Source organism: Peromyscus californicus, unplaced genomic scaffold (assembly GCF_007827085.1).
Source record: "Peromyscus californicus insignis strain IS unplaced genomic scaffold, ASM782708v3 Scaffold_17__1_contigs__length_78620276, whole genome shotgun sequence".
NCBI classification, from domain to species: domain Eukaryota; kingdom Metazoa; phylum Chordata; class Mammalia; order Rodentia; family Cricetidae; genus Peromyscus; species Peromyscus californicus.
This window is the reverse complement of record NW_026294469.1, coordinates 14,946,815-14,971,084: the sequence shown is the minus strand read 5'-3', so window position 1 is coordinate 14,971,084 and position 24,270 is coordinate 14,946,815. Positions and strand designations below refer to the sequence as shown.

General features: G+C 43.7%; 1 protein-coding gene across 1 annotated transcript in view; it reads right to left on the bottom strand.

Annotated features, from left to right (window-relative positions):
* Positions 1 to 24,270, bottom strand: part of Fhod3 (formin homology 2 domain containing 3) — a 428,882-nt gene that overhangs the window by 161,270 nt on the left and 243,342 nt on the right. The window contains 1 exon segment of the mRNA XM_052741682.1: positions 8,123 to 8,217. Within this exon segment, the coding sequence (XP_052597642.1) occupies positions 8,123 to 8,217 (95 nt within the window).

Here is a 24,270-nt window from a genome sequence, read left to right as displayed (position 1 = left end):
GGTGAATGAGCTCTCAGGAGAGCTTGGTTGCCAGGAGTCTCCAAGAAGTGAGTACACAGGGTGCCAGGCAGACAGAGACAAAGCCCTGGGGGTGGGGGCGGGGGAGGCTAAGAGCATTGACAAAGGGAACCCAAGCCTTCAGGGTACCTCCTGGGATGGCTCCCAGAACTCCTTGCCTCTGCTGTCCTTTGGTCCCTCTACCACCCTAGAAAAGGGAAAGTATTTGCCTTGGAGAAAGGGAATGCTGGCTACTTGTGGTTTTGCATTCTTCCAAACGTGTTCCAAGGTTTAAACCACCAGTTCCCACTGTTTCTCCCACAGCTAGAATGTGGTTGCTTTCCCCAGCCACAGGAGCAGAAGCATCAGAGTTCCAGTCCTGCTTCTATTTCCGACTGTCACAGGGAAAATACATCTGTGAATGATGAAGCAGCAAGGCTAGCTTAGAGAGAAGCTTCTTGCGGGTGGAGAGGCCCCAAATACATTCCCTGAAGCCACAGCATGGACTAAAAGCGTGATACTTCTGCCATTGGGGCCTCCTCTTCTGGCTGTCTCTCTGAGGCCTGGTCTCATCCTCAGGTCTCTCACTCTGGTGTCTCCCAAAGTCAAGGGCTTGTGAAACCTGATCTTAAAGTCCCCCTTCTCTCCCACTGAGATTGGTTTCATCCTGGGGCATCTAAGAGACCAAATATGCAATGACACAGGGTGAGGGTGTGTGTGGGGAGGGTGACTCAGGTGGTAGTGTTTGCGGTGTAGGGATAAGGACCTGAGTTGAGTCTCCAGAATCTATGCTAATAAAGGGGAAGATGTAGCTTGTTTGTAATCCTAGTACTGAAGAGGCAAGAGGATCCCTAAGGACCCACTGGCCAGCCTGTCTAGAATACTTGGTGAGGGACCCTGTCCAAAAAATACAAGGTGAACAGTGTCTAAGGTATGAATGACATCAGGGATCTATCTCTGGCCTCCAAACACCAGCATACACAAGTGCACCCACACACACAAAGGAAATTATAGACATTGGAATTTGTACTCTGGGTGTGCACAGGCTGAGGAGCCAGGGGTGAGCTCTACAGGGGACATGGGCTCTGTGGCCAGTACCATCCTGCCAATAGCGCATGAGTACACTGGGGGAGTATTTAGAAAGGAGCTTTAGAAGTACTACCTAATAAAATGTTGACAAATACAAAGTTCAAACGCAACTTCACTCACTAAACAGGTCTTAATGATATTAAAGTATCTTCAAATATAGCATCCAATCTGAGGCCACTTGACTGACAACATGAGAAACATGAAATGAATTCCAGTGAGTCACAGCTCAGTCATGCAAGAGACTATTATACAGACACCAAATAATATTTTAAATATTACAGTGACACAGAAAATGTCTAGAGTATGTTTAGGGCTTACTATATAAGAAAAAAAATCTAAGAAAAATAGAAAGAAAGGTTGCAAGGTTAATCATCATCATTAATTTTGGTAGCATTTCCAGAGAGTATTTTTGTTTGTTTTTACTTTTTAAAATTTCTAGTTTTATACAATGAGAACATTTTATTCTTATAAACACTGAAAAGCTTTAAATGTGTTAGTTTTTATAATGCTAACAAGATGTTTAGAACATCCATAAGCTCATGTTTCTTCTTCAATCTGTGGTCATTAGCTTCATTATGAAAATTAATATTACCCAACTTCTATTAATGGAACATGTATTAACTCAAGTCATTTGGAAGTAATAAACATAAGATCCAGATCCAGTACTGATTTAAGACAACAGGTACTATTCAAGGAACTGACTAATGTTCTGGTAACTTCTTTAGCTAGGCTATATAGAATTCAATGGCTGAGCAGATTTCATGATGTTAAATATGTTGACAGTGTGAGTTTTAAAAAATATATATTTAAAAGTATATATATATATATATATATATATATATATATATATATAAAATTCTATTTAAATATATATTCAGATATTTTCCTACTTAGCTGCAGAGGGTATCACTCTCAGATTGGCAGTAAGAAAATCTCCAAACTGAGGGCTGGGGAGATGGCTCAGCAGGCCACGTGTTTGCACATAAGCATAAGGACTAGAGTTTGGAGCCTCACACCTATGTAAAGGCTGAGTGGGCAGGCCTCATGGTCCATCTGTAATCCTAGGATGCAGGATGTAAAGAAGGGACATTCCCAAAGAAAGCTAGACTAAGACTAACCACATCGGTGAGTTCTGGGTTCAAGTGGGAGATTGCCTCAAGAATACAAGGCGGGAAGCAATCAAGGAAGACACCCGGCATCATCCTCTCACCTACACACTCTTGCGCGCCCACATATGTGCATACACTCATGTGCAAAAAAGAAAAAAGGCACATAATCACTAAACTTACCACTGATACTGAGCCTGCCACGGAACTGGGGGTGCAGAGAGCAAGTGGCTTGAAATGCGGGGAGAGGGGCAATTTTCTTTACAGAGAGGAAAAGGTATCTGCAAAGGCCTTGCTGAGGACAGAGGGGAGGGAGGTGGCACCACCCTGCCAAGCAGCAAGAAATGCTCAGGTGTGATGGTTTCCATGAGTTCTTGAGAGCCAAATGTGGGCTACCACCACAGCATGAAAGCCCTAGAAACTGCAGGCACAAAGGCCAACTGTAAGCTGCTCTGTAGGAACCTGCCTTGCTCTCCTGGGACAAGTCAGGGGCAGGGCTAGGGCTGACAGAAGTATAAAATCAGATGGAACAGCAACTACCAAAAAGAGGATGTGAGCAGATGGACTCCAAAAATGACATCCGACAGCTTCTGAACTCACCACTGGTCCATGTAAAAAATACTCCAGGAAATTTTTGGATGGATGCTTAAGAGAGAGAAGGGGGAGGGAAGAAGGGAGGAGAGAGGGAGGGAGGGAGAGGGAGGGAGGGAGGGGAGGGAGGGGGAGGGAGGGAAAAACATCAGGCCCAGTGGTCTCAATTGAGAACATCTCTAAATTAGGTTGTTGAGTGGGCTTCTGGGAAAAAGAGCTATTAACAAATGATGCAGGCCACAGGGCCAGGAACAGTGTTCAGAGTTTTACACACTCGTGTCTACTCATCTTACAGACTATCTCCATCTATAGATGAAAAGGCAACCCATGCGAAGGATGCATTGGACCCCAAAGCCTTAGCACGTGCTGTGAGATGCAGTACATCCCGATTTCAGGAAGACCTTGAAAAGGCATTGGGGGCAGTGAAGAGGAGTAGACTGACAGTCAGCTAGGCAGCTCCCACTTACTTCACTGTGACCCTAAAACACCCCGACTAATCAGCGCCGTCATGCAGCTTGTGCTGCTGGATCCACACACTCTCTCCCCCCTCGGCATTCTGGTCTATAATAAAGAGGCATAGCTTATTAAATTTATGTTATAGAAAACTGGCACTAACAGTTAAGATGATAAATGGCCAAGACAGAATTCCCAATTATCTTGAGGCTGGAACTGTGGTCTGATCAATGAGGAAAATTGCAATGCCTTGCATTTAGATACACAACCATCAGTCATGGACACGCAGAAAGAAGACCTGGCAGGCATGATGTATGCGAGAAAGCCAGGGAAGTTTAATGGACTGCCAGGCTCATGTCAGCCAGCACCCGGGGTCTGCTGCTTAAAGGGCCCACTGAGCAGAGATGAAATTTGTGGAAGAAAATGTTCTATCCCAGGAGGCTCCTGTATACCTTCTACCAGTTGCAAAAAGAAGGTGGTGACCAGGTGACCAGTAGAATGAGGAAGTAGTTATCAGGTTCCCATGACATCTAGAGCAAAACACACACTATTGCTTGGACAGACTTACAGGAGGACCATCTTTACATTTTTAATTTTAAAATGTGGATGGATGTGCGTATTCATGTGTATGTGACTATATGTGGACTCAAGAGGTCAACCTCATATGTCACTACTCAGGAGCTACCCACCTTTATTTTTAGTTTTTCACTTACTTTGAAATGGGGTCTCTTATTGGCCTAAAACTAACCAAGTAGTCCAGGGTGGCAGTCCAGCTAGCCTGAAGGATCTCCCTGGTTCTGCCTCCCCAGTGCTGAGATTACAAGCATACCACCACACCCAACATGGTTTGTTTGTTTGTTTTTTAATGTGGTCCCAGGAAGCAACCTCAGATCCTTGTGCTTACACACAGCTCTTGAGTGACTGGGCTATGTGCATATGTATGTATATATGTACATGAATTTATCTATATATGTGTATATACCCCAGTCCCTGGCAGCTACCCTTAAACTGTCGGAGCACCTGCATAGGGATTCAGAGAGACTGACTAACAGCACACATGCAGTGTTTGGTAATGGTCTAGATGAAGATGCCTCTCCTGTAAGAAGGGTTTCCTACCAACTCCCGTGTCCCACTAGGGTTGAGCCACAACCCACTTCCTTTCTGTTTCTAGAAATATCAGGAATGTGACTCGTGATGTCAAGACCAACTTTAACATGACTCAGCATTCACCACAGCTAGGATTCTATAACTTTATGAACTAAGAACATTCTTCATGTCTTAGCCTACATGTGGGCCATTGGAGTAATCACATATCAGCAACACAATACTGTGACTACAGGACCAAAGGGCGACTCAGTCTCATCTCCTGAGCAATCAGCACAGTTTCCTGACACAGGGAACACTGAGCACCTGGGAATCAATCACCTGCTCAGCTCTGCTTGGGGACATCCCTTCATTTCAAAAATATCCTTTCCAAACTTTATATCAACTTCCATGTTCCTGCCAGAGGCAGTATCTTACGCCAAGATATGACTCATGTTTTACTATAGCTTCAAGTTTTCAAAATTCAGAAAACTAGGCCTTGGGAACTGCTCCTCAAGATGTCTTCACATCTTTCTCACTTTGGCTGCAACCCTTCCCTAGGCCCCCTCACTTCATAGTAACTGTCCCCATCCCTCCCATCTTCTCCCTCCTCTAACCCCATGTTCTACATGCCATGCAACTCCACTTGTGTTCACTCTACTGTCATAATGAAGTTTCCTAGAGAGAACATGAATATGAATGTGTGTAAGAGAAAACAGTATTGCCAGGGCTCTTTTCATCCCTCCTCAAATTAGCTGGCAGGGGGTTATATAAGAGCAGGACAGTATGTCCATCTTCACACAGATGAAAAGGAAATCCACTGATGTCTACCAGCAGCCTGGCACACAGCTGGAAGAATGAGGTTCAGTGGGGCTGGCAGAAATAGAGAGCAGGGCAAGCAAAGGTAGACAGGAATACAGAAAGGGTGGTTTCCATGGCAACATCAAGACCATCCCTGGTAAGGAGATGAGGCTCTCCCCCAGGACCAGAATGAAAGACAGAGAGGCAGGTCAAGCTGTACAAACAGAATCAGTTTACCTTAATTAATTAGAATTCCACGTGCATGAAGAAAAAAAACCCCACACATCCTTAATAAATCATTGCGGGGGCACCCACCTCTTACCTCTGACTGAGAAGTTTAGAGATGGGCCCATATAAACAGAAAGACTTTATTGAAAACATTTTGTGCTTTCTCTTTTAAAAGTCATTATTTGGCTGCAAATGCATCATTTTCTTCTTTGGAGTTTCAAATAACTACAAATGTGCATTGCATAATGACCCTCTGGCAGGCAGCAAATTCACATCTTGTTGCCTTTCATGGGAGGAAAATCCAGCGTTATGAAAACAGAACAACAGGATTTTTTTTTTCTAACCAGCACTTCCTTTATCAACATTGTGCCTGTATAAGGCAAAGCCAGCAGGCTGTGCAGGCAAACCTCTCAGGTTTAGAAGCCATGACTCCGTCAACAGAAAAGGCTAGAATACAGCTTCCCTGCCTTCCTCACCTGAGCTGAGGAAACCTGTGGTGGTTGCATTGTTTAATCTCTGTGCTGAGGACAGAACTGAGGCTTCCTTCTCTAAACCTAAGGGTCCTGAGTAGGGCAAGGCACTTATTCTTTCCAGATCCTTCACTACCCAGATGCAAGAGAGGGAAGAGGTGTCGGTGGGTTTCGTAGAGAAGGGGGCATCTCAGGAGAACTGTGCTGAAAAAAAAATCTTGCCAATGGCTGCTGGTTTTCTGCGTTCAGCTGCTGACCTGGAACTGAGTACACCCAGGAGCATGATTCAAGATCCTGTCTGACATCACAGTGAATGGAAGAGCAGCTTCAGGTGTCACTAGCATTCCCCTTTTTAGTATTACCATGGGTCCCAAGGCACAAACTCACCAGACTCTATTTGCCCAGCCTCACAATGCCTGGAAGTCAGCTAGCCCTGAAGACTGGCTCTTAGGGAAAATGAAAGGTGAAGACAATCCACATGTTCTAGGTGGTCTAGTGCTAATGAACCCAGTGGGTGGGGAAGAGACAACTGGTCAACCCCAGACAGCGCCTGAGGAGGGACTACAGAACAAGTAAGGGCTCTGAGGCCCAGCCAGGGAAAGCATGATTCCTCTGCTGATTTCTTTCAAGCCTCTGGTTTTATGATTCTCTGTGTTATTTTAAATGCAATGCAGATTTTCCCCTTGTTCTCCTTTTCTGATCATTTACCATGCAGAGCGACGTCAAAGGAAAAATATCAACACAGGCTGCAGTGATGCCACAGGCCAGTGGCTAAGAGATGAGTTTGCTACCTCCTGCTTGTCCCATCTCTTTTTCTGTTTTTCTTTTCCTTTGGGGTTTTGAACCAGGATTTTATACTATAATCTAGGCTGGTCTTGAACCTGCCATAATCCTTGCCTCACCCTTCCAAGCACAGGGGTTTTAGATATGAACCACCACGTCTTTTTATCCCCCCCCCCAAGTTTCTAGTTCTTTCTAACCCTTCCTCTTCTTTGGAACTTTCTCCTCTCTTACTCTATTAGTGTTGCCATTGCAAAACACCCAGGACTAGGTGATTCTTTTTTTAAAGAACAGAACTGTATTCTGTATAGGTTGGCAGGCAGGGACACATGCCAGAGAGGGTCAGCCTCTCTACTTCCAAGATGGCAACTGGTCACTGCAGACACCAGAAGGGACATAGGTCATCATCCCCTGACATAAAAGAAAAGCAGAGGAGAACAGGCCTACTCTCTCAGGCCATTGCTACAACAGCAATGATCCATTCATGGCCTGAGCTCCTCACAAAAGGCCACACTTCCCCAAAGTGCTGCATGAACTCCCAGCACGTGGGTTTAGGGAACACACTCAGGCCACAACACTCCCCTTTTCCCCATGCTCATCCACGCTCCTCCCTGTCCCCACGCCATCACATCAGTCTTGTCAGGACCACAACAGAGCTACAAAGATTTCTTAATCCAGTTGTAACATGTATTAAAAGTCCCTTTAAAAAAAAAAGTCTCCCCCACCTCTCTAGCTTTTAAGGTCATGGGCATCAACCAGAGAGCGGTGGAGGGACCTGCTTCCAGATAGACCTGTCAGCCAGGGAGGCCTCCAAGCAGATGCAAGGAAAACAGAAACCACCACCACCACAGGGGAGCAGATACAAATCTCCCTCCAGCCTAGCTTAGTCAACCTCATAGACCCAGCATACCACTCCACTTCCAAGACTCTTACACCAGCATCAAAATAGAATTACTTCCATTTTCCATAGAAAATAAAGCCAAAAAGAGAGAGAGGAAGAAAAAGTTTTCAGTTGCCCAAGGGAAAATAGTTTTTCCACTATGAAATGGGAGAAGTTTGGTTTTTTTGTTTGTTTTTTTTTTCCTCATCACAACACTGGGAAAGGAAATCCAAGGGCCAGTATAGCACTGGGGGCTCTCTTGTCTGGTATCTACGACTTCACATACCAGTGGCATCGTACCACTTGAGATCACAAAATATAAGGGGTACATAGGTACTTTATCTATGGCATCATATTTGAATTAAATATTAGAAATCAAAAGTGCTGAAGGCATTTGATTACAGCTTAGGAGAAGAAAAACAAGAAGTGCATTCAAACTTTATATGCTATCTGTGATTGACGTTGCTTGAAAACCTACAAGGGATTAGTCATCATTTATACCAAGACAGGACTTGAGCAAAGCTGAATAGGATTGCTCTTTGCAAAAACATTTCAGAGAGGATTTAAACAAAAAGGCAATGATTTGCAAATTGAATAAGATGTTCCAAAAAAAAAAAAAAACCCAAAAAACCAATGTGTCTTACCTTTGACCCAACAAGAGTGTAAAGCCACTGGATGGTCTCACTGTGGTTGATGACTCCATTCATCCCATCCACATACAACATAATCTGCCCCAGTGCTGTAGGCAGGGAAAAGAAACAAAGAGATGTTATGGGTTTATACAGAAGGATAATAATCTTCAGTGATCAGGAGGTCAACTGAGATTTTCATCACATTAAGGGACCTGTCTGTTGGGAACCAACTCTGAAGGTAAGTGTGAAGATCTGAAATTGGGTGAATCTTATTTCAAAACTAAAAGCAGTGAGGGCTGTTCCTGGCATCAGGAGGGTATAACCAAGGTATTGAAATCAGTGATTGCTGGGTGTATGCATCTTGATGTGTAAACACATGCTTCTTCATTCTGATGTACACGTTGTCCAAGACAAGACAAAGCTGTACATGAGATGGCATCTGAAACCAAGAGGGCACACAAAGTTTCCAAAAACAACCAGTGCCCCAGACTGCAGTCAGCAGGTCCCATGTCTTTTAAAACCATCCTGTGTGAATGCAATTCTATTCCCTTATAGAAATGACACCACCACATTTAAGTGTTACTTGGAAGTTTCTTACATTCAAAGATGATATGATGGAAAGTGTCAGACTTGAAAAAATCATCTACTGGCTAAGTATGGAAGCACAGACTTGTGATGCCAACTACTCTGGAAGCTGAGGCAGGAAGGCCACAGGTTCAAGGCCAGGGTGTCCAACTTAGTGAGACTGTCTCAAAATTTTAAAATTTCAAAGAGGGCTGAGGTTGTAGCCCAATGATAGAGTGCTTACCTAGTGTGGACACAGTCCTGGGGAACCCCCCAAATAACCTTTCTTCGTTTAAGAAAACATAACCACTCTATTATCATTCTCCAAGAAGAAAGTGCAACATACTCTTTTCAAACATCTCCATTAATGTGGTAATATATTGTGTACCCTAATAAAATTTGCCTGAAGATTGGAGAACAGAACAAGCCACTAAATTAGACATAGCGGTCAGGCAGTGGTGGCACACACCTTTAATCCGTCTGGCTCTCTGTGAGTTCAAAGCCACCCTGAACTACATGAGATTGACTAGGGGAGAAACAGAGCCAGGCAATGGTTGCATACACCTTTAATCCCAGTATTTGGGAGTCACACGCCTTTAATCCCAGCACTAGGAAGGAATTAATACGGCTGGGCAGAAAAAGGTATATAAGGCGTGAGGAGACAGGAACTAAAGCTTTTTGGCTCGAGCCCTTTCAGTAGAGAACACTTTTGGCTGAGGACCTAGAGGCTTTCAAACAGGATTCATGGAGTTGGCGAGGTGAGATGTGGCTCTGGGTTTTTTTATTACAAGACTTATTAAATTTCATGTTATACATTAACATCAAAATAATTTTGGCTGTAGACACTGCACAGATTGGTGGTGAATATCCAAATGAAGCGGGTTCCCTTAACTCATGTCACCATCCTAACCACTTTCACCCATAAGCAGTTGACATGGCATCAATAGCATTTTATTTTTAGCAGAACATCTCACTTTGAAAATTGGAAATTACAGAAAAGTAAACAAAATAATCCCTAATCCCATAACTTAAGGATAATCATTTTAATGTACTGACACACTTTCTTCAATACAAAGTTTGCATGTAGGTTTTAGGAAATAATCTACAAGAAATGGCATTGACTGAAAAGAGTACAACCCAAAATAGGGACAGTTCAGGGATCAAGGTAGACAAATATGTATGTGTGATATCAAAAAAATCCAGCATTACCAACAAACAAAGGAGCAAACGGACAAACAGACATTCTAAGGAAAGCCACATCTGAATACATAAAGCTTAAAAAAAAGTATTTGGGGTACACTCAAAATGCAATAAACATTACATAATCAGTTCATATGCTAGCTAGTGTCTAAACGCTGGAGATATTCTTATTAAAAGCAGGATTTAAACAGGCAGGATGGCCTTCCAGGTGTCTGTGCTAAAAGATTACATCTTCTTTACATATCTCTTCACACAATTTGAAGAACCGGTCTTAATAATAGGCCTCTAGATTAAACACACACACACACACACACACACACACACACACACACACAAATAAGCAAGCAAAGCTGTTCCCCAAAGTGCCATTTCTATGACAAGTAAAACCTAACACCTGTTGCAACCCAGCACACAGAGTAAGCCAAAGCCCCATCCTACCCTGTAAAAGGTTTCTGTTCAGAGAATTAAAAGGCAAGCATAAAACTTTAAGCCTCGCTTAATTTAGCAAGACAGTCCAATCTGCATTTATAAAAGAAGAATTTATTACGAGGCGCATGTAACTCAGTGGGAGGGGCCTTGCTTAGATCTGAGCTCAGTCTGTGGCATTGCGGGGGGGGGGGGGGGGGGGGGCGCAGGGGGGCCAGCGGGGAGCGGGAAAGGCTGACACAGGAACTGTTAGGACTGAGTGCATGGTCTCTTCTCTTTCTATATTTTCCCACTGTGCACATCATGATGCTTCTGCAGTAGAAAAGCAAGCAATAAAGATAAAAAACAAGGCAAATGAAATACGTGATGGGCTTTGCAGCTTATGAACTTTTCATGTCTGTCACTTCCTCCTTCAGAAAGGCCAGTCCCGACTTCTGCACAGTCAGTCTAAGGCCACAGGGGGTGCTAACTGGACCCTACAGCCCCTGGAAAAGTTCAGCCCGTGAGGCTCACCCTCCCCAAACGAAGTCTGGAGTGCCGGTTTCCACCCGAACTGCTAGGGGCCTCTGGTAACTGGACAATAGATATGAGAAGCTGAGCCGCTGCTACAGACAGAGACAAGCAGATGAGGATTTAAAACCTGTTTGATTCTATCAGCTTCTCACACTGGAGGTGGAGCTTACCAGAATGTTCTGTTTAATGACTTGACCTAACATCTGGTTAATCCAAAACCTGCCCTCCAAACAGATGCTTAAAATGCTGGAGCTTGCTTCCTGCAAAGCCCACTCTAGACACAAGATGGCACTAACGAGACTCCACTGAGCTGATACTGCAAAAGCCATCAATAGCAAAGACTCACCAACCAGAAGCCTGAGAACAAAATCACACAAGAAAAGAAGTAGATGTCATGGTAACACACCTGTGTCTGGGTCACAGAAGCCAGGTGTTTTGGGTTTTTTGTTTGTTTGTGTTTGTTTTTGTTTTTTTTTGTGATTTATGTTTTCAAATACACAGAACAGACAAAACAGGGTGATGGGTTCCAAAAAGAGGTCCCTTGGGAACCTTCCTTGTTTTGCCAACGACGGGACTTAGTGATTTTTCTGTTTCCATATCTAAAAACTGAGACAGTAGCGACAAGATGCCCACTTTGCAGGGGCATTGGTAGGGACCAAGTTAGAATTCTGCCCAGACATCACTGCCCCTCAATGTGTTCCTACATCAGTCACGCCCTGGCTGGAAGTGTGTGATGAACACCATACACTCAAAGCCTGAGGCCCCTGCCACTCGCCTCTCTCAGGTGCAGGGCATGGGATTCCATGGCCCTGCTTGACCCAGAGTCTCCAAAATTTTTCTCTTAACACAACTGTTATGTTTTAGGTTTTATATTTGGCTATAAGATCCATTTTGAGATAAATTTATACAAAGTTTAAAGTTCTATTTTTTATTTTACTGTCCAATTGATTTAAGGCCATTTGTTAAAGAGACTTTTTTATTTATTTCAATGCATTTTCAAATTAGCAAAATTCCATAGACTGTGTTTATGCATGTCGATTTCTGTCCATTGATCTATTTGCCAATATCACATTATCTCAATTATAGCTCCCTGCTGTTCAATATTCTTTTGGATATTTATGTTCCTTTTCAAATAAATTTTGTATAAAGTCTGGAAGCAGTTTGCCTACATCACTAAAAAATTCCTGCAATAGGACTGAGGAGATGACTCAGTGGTTTAATGTTTGTCACGCAAGGCTGAGGAGCAGGGTTCAGATCCCCAGGTCTCACGGAAGTGCCTGGAAGTCCACCTGTAATCCCAGCCCAGGAGAGAGCAAACTGGGAGGCTAGACTAGCCATACAGGTGAGCTCCAGGTTTGATTGACCCTGCCTGAATAAATGGGGAGCATTCTAGATGATACCCGATATCAACTTATAGCCCCTCCCCCCCACACACACACGTGGAAAAGGACACATGGAATGTTAAGGTTTATAGATAAAATCTGAGAGAACACCTTTAGCAAGTGAGACTTCTAATCCACTAAGTTCATTAATATGGATTTCCTCTGATTGCTTTCAACTGTGCTTAGCTTCCAGCTATAGATATGGTACATATTTTATAGTTTTGTTTCCTAAATTTATTAATAGTTCCCATTCTTTAAAGCTATTGTAGACGGTTTTGAGTTTTGTTTTGTTTTTGTTTTTGTTCATTTTTTTTGTAGTTTTTTCATTCCCCATTGCTTATTAGGAGATAGGAATAACGGCTTTGGTGTATTGTTCTTGAATCCTGTAACTTCATTAAATGCATTAATTCTAGGAGGCTTTGGCTTTCTGTTTTGTTTCTGTAGATTCACTTATACTGCCTACACAGGCAATAATGTTATATGTGAAAAAAAATTTTTTTTTATTTCCTCCTTACCAAATCATACTTGAGCCTTCCTTGCTAGGCTAGTTAAGACTTTGTGTTACTAGTCAGCAGGAGTGGAGAGAGTGGACTCCTTTCCTGTTCCCAGTGTCAAGAGGAAGTCCATTTAGATCCTCACCATTAATTATAATGCTAGAAGCGTGTTTTCATGACTTTCTAAACAGAATTCTGGGAGGTTTCATGATCACAGAAGGTTGATGGCTGTGTCAGGAGGCTTTTTGATATTAACTGATGTGAATGTGGTTTTTCTTCAGGCTGCTGATATGATGGTTCACGCTGCCTGAATCTCAGGCATCAAATGAGTCTGGTACCTCATTTGGTCACGGTGCATTATTCTTGTTATTTGTTGCTGATTTGATTTGCTAACATCTTGTTAAGGAGTTTCGCATCTTTGCTCAGGATACAGATTGGTCTGGACCATCCTGTCTGTCTGGTTTTTAGATCATGGGGACTCTGGCTTCATGACATGAGCTGGGAAATGCTTCTCTTCCTTTTTTCTGGATGAGATTTTATAACATCGGTTTTGTTTTGTCTTGAAATGTTTGGTAGAACTTGCCAGGAAGCCATCTGGGCCTAGAGATTCTTTTTTCAAAGTTAACTGTAAGCTATTTTCTTTTGAAGTTATCATTAGCAATAGTTAAAATGTCTCAGCTTATCTATCTCCATCTAGGGTTTGGTAGTTTGTGGTGGGTAAGGAATGGGTCTGTTTTTCTAAGCTGTACGTTTTTTAACTTGGAGTTATCAGTAAGACTGTGCAGCTCAACTAGCCCTGCAGGTCTCATCTTTCTTTCTAGTGTGGGCAGCTCTGTCTTCTCCCACGGCCCCATTACTCTTGATCTATTTTATTTTTCTTTCTAAATAACCAGCTTTCTTGTCCCTGATTTTTCTAATGTTTCAATTTCAATATTTTTCCATTATTATTTTCTTCTACCTTTCACATTATTTTTATTCTTCATCTTTTTTTAAAAAATTTGGTTGTTTACATTATTTTCTTTTCTAGCATAAGCCTATGATGTTATAATTTTCTCTCCATGTATCACATCCCACAAATTTTGATACAGTGTCTCTTCATTTGGTACAATCTATTTTCTAATATCCTTTGGGAACGTCTCCTTGACACGTGGGTGATTCTGAAGTGTGTTAATTTCAAGTGTTTGGACATATTCCTATGTCTTTCTGTCACTGATTTAGTTTAATTCCATTACAACCAGAAAACACATCATCTGATTCCAATTCTTTAGATTTGTTATGGTTTGTTTCATGATTCAGGGTGTGACCTGTCCTGATGACTGTTGTTCCTGTATGTGAAAATGCATATAGTCTGCTGCAGCTGGGTGGAATGTTCTGGAAATGTCCCTTAGGGCTAGCTGGCTGGTGACACTGTCCAGTTCCGCGATAGCCTTGCTGATTTTCATTCTATCGGGTCTGTTGATCATCAAGAGGGAAAAGTGAACTCTCCAAATGAAATGGGGTTTTTCTATTCCTTATTCCAATTCTTTCCACTTGGGCACCATGTATGTTGGAGGCCTAGTTGTCTGGAAGAGCCAGCCCTTGTGTGCTAGTGACATCCTCTTTACCATTCATTGTTCTTAACTGTACTTACTCACAGTTATGTGGCTACTTCTTTGTTTCATTTTGATTAGTATTTGCATTTTTTGTCCATATCTCTTTGCTCTTGAACTATGTATACTAAGATAAGTTTCTTGTCACACTTAGTTGGGTCTTCTTTTGTTTGTCTATCCTGATAGGCCTTGCCTTTAATGCTGTGACTAGACTACTCACATATCACACTATTGATGTGTTCGAATTTAGGTCTATCTGCTAATGGGAATATCTGCTAACTTACTAATTCTCTTTATTATATGATTCATCACTAACTCTTTCAGTCTACTTCTTTGCATGGACTTTCCACTTTTCTATTTCTCTTCTACCTGAGACACTTTTATAATGCTATTTTTAAGTCTTTCACAAACCCAATGTCTGCATCACCTTGGCACTGGGATCTACTGGTTTTTCCTTTCCCAACAAGATGAAACTTTCCAAGCTTATTGCATGACAAGGAACTTTGGCTTAGATCCTGGATAATTTGAAAATTGTGTCAAGAAACTTTGGCTTTTGTTTAAGTATCACAGAAAACATTGCAGTTTGATTTAAGCAGACAGCTTACCTGACTCAGTTTGAGCCCTGAGTTCTGACCTTCCTTTCATAGGCTGTGGCTCCCCAAACCAGTGGTTCCCAGCCTTTGTTGTGTATCTGGACTGACCCTGCAAAGGGATCATATATATGATGGCCAGAATGGGACCTGGGCTGAGGTTTATTTTGTTTGGCTCTCTAAGTCTGGTCCTGTGTGAGGATCACAGAATGGCCAGTGGGGGCCTGGACTCTGTTTAACCTTGCTTAGATTTCTAAGTCTCTGGTGAATTCTTTAGGGCATGCATTCACTCAAACACAGTTTTTGATGAGCCTGGGATTCATATAAATCTGACACATGCATCACACACACACATACACACACACACACACACACACACACACACACACACACACACACACACACACACACTCCCCTTCCCCAGTATCTCCTTGAAATCTCTAGGTCACCTGAGGTGTCCCTTCTGGTTTTCCAGCCAGAAAGTAGGCATATTTAACCTTCTCTGCCACATGCCATCTGTAATAGTTTCTACACCAGATGTCACCAGTCCCATCCTCTTGTAACCGATATCTCTCCTAAACAGACTGTTAGGCATCCTCAGGCTCCTGTTTATCCCAAGTGTCCCCACAGCTGGCCTCACCTAGGGATTGCTTGGGGACAGTGGGGTTGGCAACACAGAGAAGTAAGAATGCAGGCATTTGAGTGTGTGATGAACACACCATCGGTTTGACGCCATTTCACATTCTAGACTTCTTTCCCAATTTGCTGTTAACATTTATTCTTGAGCCTTCAAATATTTGCTCCACATCTCTTCCCTCAGCAGCTGCTTTCAGCCAAGAGATGGGCTGTGTGTGTTTATGCCATCTCACCCACGACCAGACTAACTCCTGTTCTGCATGCAGAGGAAGTATCGCAGCCTCACTGCGGACAGGGGCAGCAAGTGAACCCGGGGCTGGGGTCCACTCTGACTCTTGCCTCATCATTTAAGCCTCTGATTTGCCATCCTTCCTTTCTTCATCTTTCTCTTCCTTTCCTCCTTTCTCTTTCCTCCCCTTCTCTTCTCCTTCCTGCAGCTTGAGACCCTTTCTTCCAAGTGAAAGTAGGCTTGGCCCAGGGCACAGGTCATTCCTAGGGGCTTTCCTGGAAACATCACTGAGAAACCCCGACTGCCCTCCATCTTGAGTCTAGACCCTCCTCACCCTGCCTCCTTCTGGGGTCCTCTGGGGCCCTGTTACAGCACGCAGCCCTCAACCACCCAGGCTCCAGCTGGAGCCCATTTCACACTTGCAATTTCAGACAGCACTAATGAGTTGTGAAATCAGTTCCATGAGTCTCAACCAACAATGTATTGTTTTTAGTAAATAAGAGAGTGGGAAATAGAGTGCCTTGTGCTTAGGGAAGAAAGAGCTGTCCTCCTTTGGTTGTATTTTATGCAATGTTTTTATCCTGCAGGTCTTCAACCAATAATGCTTGGAATTAACTGTGCCAGACTCAATGCCCTTCCTCACTTTCCACCTCGAGAGAGTCAGTCTCTCGATTCCCTCTTCAGTTTGCAACCTGTGGGTCGCGACCCCTTTGGGGATTGCATATCAGACATCCTGCATATCAGATATTTATATTATGATTCCTAACAGTAGTAAAATTATAGTATGAAGTAGCAGTGAAAATAATCTTATGGTTGGGGGTCACTGCAACAAGAGGGACTGTATTAAAGGGTCTCGGCATTAGAAAAGTTGAGAACCACTGGTCCAGCGGGTCTTGAAGTCACTTTTTCTTCCTTCCAACACTGCTACATGTCTAGCTTTTACTGTTGATACAGAAGTCAAGTGTGTTAACCCTTTTAGCACTTCTATAAAGTTCACTGTATAACTGAGTTACAAAATTAACACACACGCACACACACACACACACACACACACACACGGTTGGGGGGGGGCGGGCTATTAAATAAGTTTCTGATTTCATGTTAGGTCATGCTTATGACTATCCCGGATCACATGTGGGCCACAGGCTATGGGTTGGACACACTTTCTTCATACAAAAGGAACTTCTGGTCTTGGCTAGTCACCCCCTTCCCAGTACACACTAGATAGCTGAAGCTGAAGAATGTTCTGTCTCCCTCTGGCCTAAGGATAGAGTCCCTGGTTCCACACAGCTTCCCACCCCACAACCTGCTGGCCTTCCTCACATCTTGTTCAGACCACCTGGGTTCCTATCTCTGAGCCTTTGTCTGGAAACTCAGGATTCCAATTCCAAGCCTGCTAATATTCAGCTAGGTGCACATGCCTTATGCTTATATAAAGTACTTAGAAAATACACATTCACTCAACAGACTAGATACAGATCTGAATTGTATTTATTTTTCTTTGTATATATGCACACATGCACACATACACCTGTGTACACATAGAGACCAGCAGTCAAAGCCAAAGCATTTCCAATCACATTGCACCTCATTGTATGAGACAGAATCTTTCCCTAGACCTAGATCTCAATAATCAGGCTAGACTAGCTGACCTGTGACCCCCAGGAAACCCCGGCTTCTGCCCCCAACACCGAAATTACAGGCACGCACCTAGGTTTTCACGTAGGTTCCTGGGGACTTGAACTTGAGTCCTTATGCCTTCTGCAGCAAGCACTCTGCCCTTGGAGCCCTTCCCCAGCCTGGGGTTTCCTCTTTCATTTTGCAAATTTTTGCACTGGTGGGTATCAAAACAAGGGCCTTGCACATAAAACAAATGCTCTACCACTGAGCTATATTCCCAGGCCCGACTCTTCCTTTTAAAAAAGAATTTCTTACACATTGAACACGCTGGAGAATACAATCCAAACTTAGCTGTTTGCCTGCTTGTTCACGTCCTTTGCTTTAGCCAAAGATACCAAAAATGCCATGGCCCAGTGAGGAGGAAATCCCTTCTTGGCAGAGGCACCAGACTTTCTTGACAAAGAGCTCTTACACATTGCCGCCCCGGGTCATCTTTTAATCAAGCCCTCATCCATTCTTTCACTCTTTGTAAAAAAGATTTCTTTTTAATTTTTAACTTTCTGTATACATGCATATCTGTGCACATGTGAGTGCCAGTGCCCATGGAATCCGGAAGGCGGCATTAGGTTTTCTGGAGCTAGAGGCAGAGGTGGCTGTGAGCCATCACACACAGGTATTGGGAACCAAACTCAGGTTTGTTCTAATGGCTGAGCCACCTCCCCAGCCTTTCACTCTTTACGGCAGAGGCCATAACAACAGTGGTTGCTTCTGCTGCTTTACAGGAACTTGGAGGCCAACTTTTGCTGATTTCAAATTGGCCGAAGCCCCCTACACCTTCACTTGGGCCTATGCAAGTGTCTGCTGGGTAACTTTTGACATCAGAGGGACAAAGCTCTACCCTTAAAGTACACCAGCCCTGGCATTTTTCTGAAGATCTGTCCCATGAAAATGGATTGCACACATGCAGAGCACCAACTTTCCCTGACTCCAGTCATTTCCTATGCACTAAATCACCTCTTTTTCTGTATCTGAAATAGTTTTACGCCCACCCTAGGGGAGGAGGATTGGAACTTGGGGATCCCTCTTCCTTATATCTGGCCACCTTACAAATAAACTCTTTCAGTTACTGGTATAATATACAAATGGGCCTAAATCAGTAACAGAATGTTTTAGAACTACTCCATAAGACATTTCACCATTTGACAATGTAACTTGAATAACTCCTATTTATTTCTACTAAAATTACAAAAGAAAAGCAAATTCTATGAAAAAGTTAAGATTCCCTTACCACAAACAATATTCAGCTACCAGATGAATGTGAGTGGGGAGAACATGTGACTTGTCCATGGGAATGGAGACAGGGATGCTGTCGTGGGTTTGGAAACAGATATTACTAAAAGGCAGCCAGTATAAGCATGGAGAGTGATGAGGCTTTCTTCAACTAGAATAGAGTAGGACGCTGACCACCTGCTATGACTTTTCAAATTCAAGTTGGCCTTAGAGAGCAGTGTGTGTGCAGAGGCGCACACACACTATGACTAGTACTCAATCCTGTCTTCTGGGAAGGTTTTCTAATTTGAAGATGGGATTCCAGCCTACTTTAATCAGATCATTGAAACTCACTGTGAACTCTGAAGTGGATTTGTTCATCTCTAATTTCCATTATTCACCAGCCCCCACCCCTATAAATACTGAAAAAGGAGGCTGGTAATGTAACGATTTTTGGAACGAAATGAAGACCTCGCAGTTCACGTTATTATTATTTTCCTCCACTTAATTGTCTGGCCTAAATAACAAACCCAGCCCAGTTTTCCCCAAGGGCAACTGTCAAAGAAATACTCTTTCAACACCGATTACTCCATGAAAATTAAGTAGAATAAGCTGCCAATTCTGGGCTAGAGACAGGAATTTAATCAGCACGACAAGCTCCAATGAGGTGTCAAAGTTCTGGGTTCTCTGCTTGCATTTGAACAGAATTTACAATGCAAATTTTCCAATTTTAGAAAAGAGTGCTAATCTTTTCCCACTCTGGAATGCTGATGTCCTTTTTAAAAACCTCACCAAGATAAAACTGCAGTTACAAAACAACAGGGTGAAGGTCTTCTCTGAGCACTTGGAAGCTAATTAGTAAGAGTGGGAAGAGCCCTGAAAGATTCCTCACAGGAGGCTTTCTGGTCAACCTTCCTTTCCCCAGGAAGTCATGGTACCAAGTGCTAAGCCTTTTCTTGCATGTAATGCCATGCAGAGAACTGAATGTCTGGCTTCTTTACCCACCTCTCCACCTGTAACACTTTAAATCCCATTCTCACCCTTACAGTTGGTTTCAAAGACCCTCATCGGCCACTAGCACAGAAATGGCCTCATAATATAAAGCTGTGAAGGTCTTGACGACATCTATGTGCCCCGGTCTCTCTCTGTCTTTCCTAGTGTACATTTCCCATACTTTTTAGATAAGGAAAACTCCCAAATGACAAAACATGTCATAAATTAGTAGGGTTTGAGTCTCCAAAGCCTTTTGGCAGATTCCTAGATCCTCTATGGAAAAAAATATACTTGTTTTAATTTTCTGTTTTGTAATGATTGCCAAGGACCTACAGCCCATGAAATACCTGTGGGCACTCACAGCTGTCCTATGGTGACTCGGGCAGAAAGGAAAAGGTAGAAAGACAGAGAGTAGAGCATCGGGAGCCAGGATGATAGAGGTCCCCCTCCTGAGCTCATGTTCATCATAGCTTTTCCCACATGGACCCGGGGCAGCACTCTGGGTCAGTGACAAAAGCCTGACCAGGGACCCTGGAAAATGTAGCTTCTCGTACTGGAGAGAGTTCATGAAGTAAGCATACTTAGAGGAAGGATCAGTCCACGAATGGAATCCTGCCTCCTGGCTCACCTTCTAGAGGCAAGAGATGTGAAATATAGAGAGTGATTAAGCCCAAGCAAGCAGGACAGGGTTCATCAATACCCCAGATCGTAGACGTGCAGGGCTTTTGTGAGCCTGAGAAACAAGAGACGGTTAGAGGAAGAGGATGAGAGGCATGGCTGCCTTATGAACATCTGTGGCTTGCAGAAGATGGACCTGAGTCCTGGATGTGAGGAGCAAAGAAGTATAGGAGAGGTCCTCTGGCTTCTATGCTCAGGGAAGGACATCACTAAGGAAAACTCAAAGGACTTGGATCCAGGGACAAGCGGACTAGCATGGTGACATAAACCCTCTGCTACTCTGAGGAAGTTACTGATCTCAGAGCCACAGCTATGCCTTTGTCTTCCTGAAAGGAAAACAGCGTGGATCCATCCCATCATGGAGGGAGGTGGCATGTGCTTTAGAACAGCACAGCAAGCTGATGGGCAGGGTGTTTCTGCTGATGCTTCAAGGCTGATTAATGTCTGCGCTTCACCTGTGTCATCTGAGAGACCAGAGACTTAACCTGAGGACTCCCAAAGCTCCCCAACTCCAAAATTCCACATTTTCCTTCTAACTTTACTCAAGGTGCTTATGGGGCTGTAATTCACAGTTTGGGGCACTAGGGAGCGCACTTCTATTAGGCATTACCACCTGTAATACGGAGCTTCTCAAGTGCCACAAATTATTAACAAGCAACTTTATGCAGATAGAGCATCAAAAAAACAAAAACAAAAAACAAAAAAATTCTGGAACACATTTTTGTGAATTTTTTAAAACAACAAAACATGTCCAATATATTAATTCTGTATTTGTATTTAGAATTTCAACCATTGAATTTTAACTTTCTTGAAACCCTCAACCTAATATATGTGCCAACTTATTAAAATTCCAGTGGTTTCTATGAATCTTCATCCGAGACATAGTCCATGGGGGACTTGGCTGTGTATCCTATCGGAAGGCTGCAGAACCCGTGTCTTGTGACTACCTTACAGCTAGCGTCCCAGCCACTGACATGGCACAAGCCAGGCTCTGAGTTCCTAGGCTACTCAGAGAATACTCATTGTGCTAGAAGTCTTGAGTCACCTCTCTCCTAACCCTCCCCTGGGGCCTAGCCTCCACTACCTGAGTTATATCTACATGTGGGTGTGAGGCTGGCTTTGGTGGCTGTGAAGACCAGCATTTAGTAAGGATACTCCTAACCAGGCTTTCCCAGATGGGCTCAGTACCATTCACCTGCTTCTAGCCAAAACCAAACTGAAGAGAAGCATGGGAAAAATCAGAGTTCCAGCGTCCTGAAGACGACCCTTCACCTTCTCCAATGAGATGGGGACAGGGACAAGGTGGTGACGCTGTTCCTTGTCCACCCAGTCTGTTTTCTACGCTCTAGGTTGCTTACACTAGTTTTCCCACACCGTCAGTGCGCAGCTAGCTACACACAGATGCATGCTTCATAGACAGTTTCAAAAGCTCAGTCCGAGCGTTGTGCGACCATCCCCACATCATGCAGCACAGTCAAGATCAACAACCCAGGACAAGACCTTCATTTCCTCTTGGAGTATTGACTGCACTGAAGACCTCTTCCTAAAAGTGCAGATCCAGAATGGTCATCACTGGCCCAACCTCCTGCTTAAATCTAAACTCTTTGTAAGCATTATAAGTTTGCTTAATGTACTTTAATGATGTTATTTGATGCTCCAGAGCAGTGCTTCTCAACCTTCCTAATTCTGAGACCCTTTAATACAGTTCCTCATGTTGTGGTGACCCCAACCATAAAATTGTCTTTGTTGCTGCTTCATAACTGTAATTTTGCTACTGTTATGAATTGTAGTGTCAATATCCGATAGGCAGGATATCCACTCTGTGACCCTCCAGGAGTCACGACCCACAGGTTGAGAACCACTAATCTAGAGCAATACCAAGACGTGCCCACACAGTCAAGAACAAAAGCCCTCCTCCTGGCCCCATAATCACCTTCTAGCCCAAATTTGTTGGTGTTCAAAGAAGGAACATGAAGAAAAATAACATTTCTTTTAAAAGATGAAAAATATGCAGTAACTTAACCTCTAGTGATTATGCAAATACACTATTATCTGGCTTCCAAAACTGACATACATATGCATTATAAACAGGTATAGATGCATTTGCTCTGTGGGCACACTTCGTTGTGAAAAAATGTCAGATACATGCCATAACATGGACAGACCTTGACAAAAGACACTTTGATGAATGGATAAGCCAGACACTACAGGACCCGCATGGAATGCCCGCACCTACATGAAATGGCTAGAAGAGCTGAGTTCAGAGAGACAGAAAGGGGTCGAGGGGCGGGAGACGAGAGTTATTGTCTAGCGGGGGGCAGAACTTGTTTAGGGTGATGACAGTATTAGAAACAGTGACGGTGATGACAGCATAGCAGAGTGGTGACAAGTGTCACCAGACGACACCATCTGAAATGACCGACGTGGTTGTACAATGTACACATGTTGAAAACACCATCATCACACAAATGTCCGAGATGAAAAGCATCACACAAAAACATCAAGATAAAAATCCCATCGACAACACTACCTGGCTGAAAACAAAGGCCCTAATAGAAGAAAGTCTTAACAGTGAGGAAGACGGTTGTGACCTCAGGTGTCCTGGCTTTCTGACCTGACCTTGGCCCTCCCAGGGCTGGCAGTGAGTCCCTGCGCACTGATACAGATGAACCTTACAGCCTTTGCATGGCGAGCAAGGCGGCAGGAGTGAGCACCCCCACCCATCCTGCCTTCTTGGCCTGTGTAGTAGATTCCATCTATTTAATAGCTATTTCCTGGCAGCTGTAATTACACGCTCATTAGCAGAGAATTGTTTTGCCATCCTGAGAGTCAGGACTGGTTGCCGATGATTAGTATTTTGTTTTCATTTCTATAAATACACATGCATTTCACATGTCATCGCTACCGAAACTGAAGAAATACTTCAGACCACAAAGTCTCTACAGGAATGAGGAGTGAGAAAGCTGGTATTGGGGGAGCAGAGGGGGCTTACAGACCACAATGGCTTACGACCCTTCACAGGCACAGGGGCATCAACAGGTGTTCAGAACATCTGTGACCCAAACTTCACACAGTGGCGAGTATACAGGTGATTGAGAAAAAATGTATTCAAAGGCTCCTTAGGGAGATGAGCATGAAAAAGAAGTTTACAATGCTTTAAAACTCTACAGTTAAATATTTTCCTTAAAGTCAAACACAAGCCCCAGCTGTTCACACACACACAACTGTAAGAAGAAATTCCGGCTCAAAGTCCTCACCAGCCTTCTCTTGGGCTTCTCGGTCTGTTCAGGCCAGTGGGAGCTGTCTGTGAGGGGCAAGACCCTCCATTTTTCCTGCACTCTTGATTTTTCTGAGATCGACATGCCCACGCACTCACAAGAGGAGTCCCACTACTTGCTGAATGCCAGGCTCTCTGCGAGGCCTGCTGGGCAGCACCACCTTGGACAGATGGACAGACAGAGCACCAGTAGGACCCCTTGTCTCATCAGAGTCGTAGAAAGGTTCAGGAGGCAGGCGGGAAGCATTTCAAGCCTGGGCTCTCAAGTCAAAGAAGCCTGGCCGAGCTTCTTCCTGAAGGAGCACCTAAGCACTGAGCACCAGTACCTGTGTGACTTGACCCCCTGTGGCCTCAAATTCCTCTCCTGTGAGAAAAACAAACAAATAGAAGCTGAGGTGGTACTTCTAGAGGGCCACGGTGAAATTCAAAGGAGAGATGATCAAATGCGTTAGTCTCCTGCAAGCTCAAGCATCTGTCAGTGATGCCGAGAGACAGAGAAGTAGAAGGCTCCCTGTCAGGAAGAGGCGTCCTATTTTCCTGCTTTCCAGCAGTGGACACTGCATCTGTCCACTCTCAGCAATCCTTATTCCAGAGCCTGCCCATAGATCTTCTTGAGCAAGACTTGGCCCCAAAGTAAGCTTTGGGCTTTTACAGGTAGGCCAGCCTATAAACTAGGAGCAGCAGCAAGCAGATTTTGTGA